We start from the raw sequence: 6,556 nt of genomic DNA, 5'->3' as shown, positions 1-6,556 counted from the left end.
GAACAGCTCACACACGTTCGGGAAATGGGAAAACGATATTTTTTCGTTCCTCATATACAAAAAAAAAATATTGCTGTGCAGTGAAACCACGCAATTCCTCATGTATTGTTTGTCGCTCAACTTGCGCTCCATGTTGTTCAGCTCGTCCTCCAACCGTACAGGCTGCAGCGTAAAGTCTTCCGGGACGGGACGCGAACTTCCATCCTCATCCCCACATATTGTCTGTTGCAGTCGGTTCACCACGACCTTCATAACCGCCGTAGTTTTCCGGACAACGGAGGCAATGTTATGCAATAGCGTACCTCGAATATTAGCGTAAGTCAAATTATGAGGTTTTCAGTCAAATTATAGCAAATTTTCATATAATTTTGCTTGAAATAATAGGTTTTATCCATTGAATTAGTTATTTATTATTGTTATTATTTATTTAATCTTCAAGGGGCCGTATGGCCTAATTAAGATGTAACAGTTCATTAAAAAAAATACATAACAAAAACAAGATTTGCATCGCAATTCACTGCGGCCACGGCAAAAGCCGGAGACGTTCCTTGAAGCACTGAGTCGAGATATCGAAGTCGAAGCAATCCGAGACAGTATTGAAGACGGCCGACATGCGGAACATAGGGTCAGACCGACCAGCGCTGGAACTGAAGCGCTGGAATTTAAACTGATTTTATCTGAAGATTTCATTTTGTACCTTTTAAAACGGGTTTTAAAATTCGGCCATATAAGAATTTATTTTACAAAAACATTGCGTATAGCGAAATAGCTTACATCGAGTATGGCCTATATTGAGGAATACCTATTCAGACTTGCTGTTCTGGTGACGAGAGCTACCAAATAATCGGTAGTTCTACCAATTTTCGAATAGTGTGTTGATTTACAGGTATTGCTTTTTGTAAATGAACGAAAGAACCGAGATCACGATCGCGTTCATTGTTATGAACGACTCAGTTCATTCACGTAAAGTTAAAAGAACCGAAATGCCCACATCTTCTGTGGGGTTACAAGTATATGACTTACTTACTTATCCGGCGCTACAACCGCTTTGCGGTCTTGGCCTGCCTCAGGAGTGTCCGAAACCGCTCGCGGTCTCGCGCCTTCGTCTGCCAGTCCGTTATCCCGGCCTTAATGGCGGACGCCTCCATGCCATCTTGCCACCTCAATTTGGGCCTACCACTCCTCCTCTGTCCTTGTGGACGGCCTAAAAAGACTTTACGGGCTGGGTCGTCCGTTTCCATGCGTACAACATGGCCAGCCCACCGGAGCCTGGTCGACGAATAGTGATTTCAATGATGTAATCTGCATCAAAATGCTCTTGTGGAATATTTGCATGTTATTCTTTCCTAATGGTCTCATATTTGATACATATTCGAACATATCATCGAGAGCTTACATTTGGTCATCACTACCCGTGTAAGACCTATTATATGTAACTTAGCATCAGTTGAATAAGAAAAAGAAATGCTAAACCACAAGTCTACCACTCCCGCCCCGCTGCGCAAAGCGATCGAAAACTTCTCAAACTCTAACTGCAAACATATTTCACAGCATGGCTGTGAAATATTTCGCATTCAAAATTGTTGCAAATTTATGAATGAAATATTGCGAAATTTTCAGCGCTGAAATTTTTGCATTGATATATTTCTTCGATCGGAATCCAAGCGTTTTCCCTGACATTTCTGCTCGCTTTTTCGATCGCTTTTGGCGGAAAGCGATTGAAAATCCGAGTTACAAAACTGCTCGATTTTGTCCTGCGGGTTGGTGTACCATGCAGCTGAACGGGCGTGTAAGCGGCGTTTTGAGGAGGTGGAGAGGGAATTCCGTCGTGCCCGGCAATCGGAGCTGCCGACTGTGGGTGAGTACTTGGTGAACGGTTATGAGTGTGAGGTGAATGAAACGAGCAGTGTTGTAAAATGTGCTACGTGGCTTCTTCTTCTTATTTGGCTCAACAACCGATGTCGGTCAAGGCCTGCCTGAACCCACTTGTGGGCTTGGCTTTCAGTGACTAAATGATTCCCCCCATAGCAGGATAGTCAGTCCTACGTATGGCGGCGCGGTCTATTTGGGGATTGAACCCATGACGGGCATGTTGTTAAGTCGTACGAGTACATGGAGCCCGGTCCGAGCTGTTTAACAGACGATGCTGCTCCGCTTAGCGACAGCGAGGAGGACAGCATGGCCGACGCATGCAGCGGGGCAGAAAGTGACGACGTCGAAGACATCCAGGTCGAGGTGCAAACGCCGGACCAACCGTACGAAGACCTTTCGTGCGAGGAAGGTTTGCGGCTGTGGGCCCTGCAAACTGAGCAAACTCATCGTAGTTTGAACCATTTGCTGGGCCATTTGCGGTAGCATTTTCCCAACGCCAGATTGCCCAAGGATGCTCGGACGTTAATGAACACGCCCGCGTCCAGAGCACCGGAGACAGCCATTACGCCTATCGCAGGGGGGACGCTGTGGTACCAGGGTGTGGGGAAATGCCTTCTTTCGTACTTTCGGTAAGAATATTAAACTAACCGTGCATTTGGTGAAGTGCTAATCCCAATTTTTTTTTATCGTTCCAGTGATGTTCAGCTAACCCATGAGGGGTTGGAGTTGATTTTTTTTGTGGACGGCCTGCCGCTGTACAAAGGCAGCCGGTCCCAATTATGGCCCATCCTGATGCAGGTTCACAACGTGCCAAATACTCCGGTGATGACGGTTGCGATTTTTTGGGGCGAATCGAAATCGTTAATCCTGGAGGAGTTTTTGGATCAGTTCGTGGACGAAATGAACCACCTTTTTATGAACGGCCTGATAATTGGAAACCGCTTTTACTGGGTAGCCTCGCGTGCTATCATAGCAGATGCTCCAGCACGTGCATTCATAAAAGGTAGGTTGTTGATAAAATGCCTTCTACATATACAGTGGAATGTGTGTCCGCTTTACACGCACAGTGAAATACGGTACTATGCATTGTTTCTAATTATTTTTCGTTTCATTTTCTTGCAGGTGTGAAAGGGCATAATGCATACAGCGGGTGCCAGAAGTGCACGATCGTAGGGGAGTTGCACGGGCACCGGATGTATTTCGCGTATGATGCGGAACGCCAGCCACGAAAACACAGCGACTTTTGCGATGGCAAATATCCGACACACGTCAACAAACGCACCCCCCTTACCAGACTATTAGGTTGTGATATCGAGGCCGATTTTGTGTCGGCCGAAGATATGCACCTACTGTACAAGGGCGTGGAGGCCAAGTTGATCGATTTGTGGATATAAGGCTTCCCTGGCCTGCCGTGTTACTTGCCACACCGGCAACAACGTCAAGTGTCGGCGCACTTGCGCCTGTTAAAGCTCCCTACAGATTATCAACGCAAGCTGCGCGACCTGCGATACGTCCAACTCTGCAAAGCTCGCGAGTATAGGATGTTTCTGCTGGTTTCCGGCTTCGTGGTTCTGGAGGGGGTAGACTTGACGATGCAGCGTACCAACACTTCATGTTGTTGACGATGGCTGTAACATTCATGACCACCACCTACCACCGCGCAAAATGGGCACTGGCTGACTCATTTCTGCATAGGTTTGTGGCAGCCTATGGAGATTTGTACAGTCCAGTGCTTATTAATAGCAACGTGCATAACCTGCTGCACGTGTACGAAGACGTGCGCAGGTTTGAGGGTTTAAAAACCATATCGGCCTTCATTTTTGAGGCATTTTTGCAAGACCTCAAAAAGTTGGAACATTCCGGGAGGCACAGCCTAGTCCAAGCTGTCCATCGTTTGCTGGAACTGCAACATATTAATGTTGCCAAGCGCCAACAAAACCAACGAAAGGTGGACGAGCAATCGGTGCGGACGGTTGGTGTCGACACCATAGCGACCGTACGGGAGGGCTTCACGCTGCGGCCAAATTTCCGCGACCAGTGGTGTATAGCCAACTCGGGCGAGGTGGTCTGGTACGAAACGGCCACAAAAACGGGCAACGAAATCACAGTGCAGGGGTATAGTTTCTTGACCCAGGTGCCTGCATTTACAGAACCGTGCCTCTCGACGGAGGACGACTTAAACGGCCAGCATGGACGACTTAAACACAGGTACCCTGAAACACTACCCCAACAGTACCTTGATGTGCAAGTTAGCTGCAGTGCAGACAGCGCGGGCCGGGGTATACACATTTGTACCGTTGACACATACTTATGTAAATGAAGCCTAAAAGAAAAAATATGCCCTGCTTTGTGTTTTGTACTTTAGGGTAGGGTAAATAATGAGAAATATTTTTGTTACACAGGTGAAAGGAGAATTGTGATTGTAAAAAATATACCTCTTCCGGTATTTCTCCCTTAGCCCAACTTTGTGTTTTGTGTTTTAGATAAATAGGGTAAATAATGAGAAATAGTTTTGTTACACAGGTGTTCATTGTGAATGTAAAAAATATGCCTCTTCCCGTATCTCTCCCGTAGCCCAACTTTGTGTATTGTGTTTCAGATCAATCGGGCGAATAGTGAGCAAGTTTTGGTTGGTTGTTTTGTGAAAGAATCAAAATGTTATTTTCGTAGTCATAATCATAATATATTTACATTCTTTTAATACTTTAATGTATACGTATTTAACTGTAACTAACTTAACTTAACTTTGAAATTAATTTACTAACCTAATGAAATGTTGTCACTTAACTATCTTAAACTTAAACTTAACCTTACTTAAACTAACTGGCTTATTTTATGTATCGCAATACGCGTATGAAAATTTGCTAACGTACGATGTTGTTATGGACGAATTCGCCCATGATGCCGCGCCCCGGAACAGCTCACATACGTTCGGGAAATGGGACATCGCTATTTTATCGTTCCTTGCAGACCAACGGCAACTCAACACAAATGTGGCATCCAGTACCAGCTCCTTCACCTGCTTCAGCCGCTTGTCCATATGTCTGGACGTGATGTTGCTGTGCAGCCAACTCACGCAATTCCTCATATATTCCCTGTCGCTCAACTTGCGCTCCAAGTCGTTCAGCTCGTCCTCCGACCGTACAGGCTGCAGCGTGAAGTCCTCCGGGACGGGACGCGAAGTTCCATCCTCATCGCTACATAGAGTTTGCTGCATTCGGTTTACCACGGCCTCCAAAACCGCCGTGGTTTTCCGGACAACAGCAACCTCTTTCTGCAAGGATTCGTTTTGCGCCGTTAAAACGTCAAAACGGCGATTTAAGTCCTTGGCGTTCTCGGTTATCAATCGGTACAAATCGGAGACGGTGACTGCATCAACAGGGACTAATGGAGCGACGGTCCGTGTTGCGGTGGAAGCGGCGGTGGGAGCGGTGAAATCGGCGGTGGGAGCGGTGAAATCGTCGATGGGAGCGGTGAAATCGGCGGTGGGAGCGGTGAAATCGGCGGTGGGAGTTGCGGTGGAAACGGTTGTGGCCCGAGCGGCGGTTGAGGCGGTGGTGGCCCGAGTTGCAGTGGGAGCGGTGGTCCGAGTTGCAGTGGGAGCAGCGGTCCGAGTTGCAGTGGGAGCGGTGGTCCGAGTTGCAGTGGGAGCGGTGGTCCGAGTTGCGGTGGGAGCGGTGGTCCGAGTTGCGGTGGGATCGGTGGTCCGAGTTGCGGTGGGATCGGTGGTCCGAGTTGCGGTGGGAGCGGTGGTCCGAGTTGCGGTGGGAGCGCCGGGTCGAGACGTCGTTGGAACTGGCTCGGTTGCTACGGGGTGTGCTTGGCCAGCGGCGAGGCAGCCTGCGGTGGTCACAAATCGGAAACCCATAATTTTCACGGCACTGTCTTTAGTTGAACCAGCGCTCACCGTTTCCTGTCCGGAGACGGTGGGGATGGGAACGGCATGGGAACCGCTACTTTGAGGTGGCACAAATGGTTCCCCCAATTCTCTCCGCCGCTTAAACTCCTTCAAGCCCTCCGCTGTCAGGACCGTCGGACGCTTGGTCGGTGGTCGGACAGACTGGTTCGGGACCGCGGAGGTGCCTGGGCTGGTGGTGGTGCTGGCGGAGACAGAGGCGGCGGTGGTCCTGGTCATGGCGGTGGTTGTGGCCGGTGTCAGCACGGCATCAGAGATGATAATTATCTTATCAGAACTCATTGTTTGCTAGGAGAAATAAAAAATTTAAATTAGAATCGTACACGTCAATGGTAACCGCGGTCAAATGGTCTACACGGAACCGGCATGAAGGAAGATCACCGAGAGCAGAACACTCCAGCGATCGAAACTACACACGGTAAGTAAAACCAGGAATAAATAATATACATACAACTCACCAATATATCCGTTAATAATCCGCAACCACAAATAACAGCACTCTGATCGTTGGTGTGAGCAGGCTAGCTAGCACGTATACACTTGTTCAACAGTTGAGATGGATATGATACGGAGAAGCGCAACGTACGCGCAATAAATACCCTGGGGCGAGGGGGTGAGGTACGGGAGCACACCCGGGAGCGAGGAGGGGAGGTAAAGAAATATACCCGCACAGGCAGGCAAAGGGGAAAAGCAACACACGTGCACACCCGCACAGGCAGGCAAAGGGGAAAAGCAACACACGCGCGCATACCAAGTACCAGAAGATCA

The 6,556-nt window shown here is 48.4% G+C and overlaps 2 protein-coding genes across 2 annotated transcripts; one reads left to right on the top strand and one right to left on the bottom strand.

Moving 5' to 3' along the window:
• Positions 1 to 2,315: 2,315 nt before the first annotated feature.
• On the top strand, positions 2,316 to 3,736 carry LOC120961284 (uncharacterized). Its single transcript, XM_049606068.1, has 3 exons — positions 2,316 to 2,501; positions 2,568 to 2,875; positions 2,995 to 3,736. Exons 1-3 carry the CDS (start codon positions 2,398 to 2,400, stop codon positions 3,264 to 3,266), a joined length of 684 nt encoding a protein of 227 aa, XP_049462025.1. The 5' UTR covers positions 2,316 to 2,397; the 3' UTR covers positions 3,267 to 3,736.
• A 1,520-nt stretch (positions 3,737 to 5,256) lies between these two features.
• On the bottom strand, positions 5,257 to 6,070 carry LOC125908378 (uncharacterized). Its single transcript, XM_049611102.1, has 2 exons — positions 5,780 to 6,070; positions 5,257 to 5,679 (listed from the first exon to the last, which is right to left on the bottom strand). The coding sequence occupies exons 1-2, from the start codon at positions 6,068 to 6,070 to the stop codon at positions 5,257 to 5,259; spliced, it is 714 nt and encodes a 237-aa protein (XP_049467059.1).
• Positions 6,071 to 6,556: the final 486 nt, after the last annotated feature.

The sequence above is a fragment of the Anopheles coluzzii genome, chromosome 2 (genome assembly GCF_943734685.1).
Source record: "Anopheles coluzzii chromosome 2, AcolN3, whole genome shotgun sequence".
Lineage (NCBI taxonomy): Eukaryota > Metazoa > Arthropoda > Insecta > Diptera > Culicidae > Anopheles > Anopheles coluzzii.
This window is presented reverse-complemented; position numbering and strand designations above follow the sequence as displayed.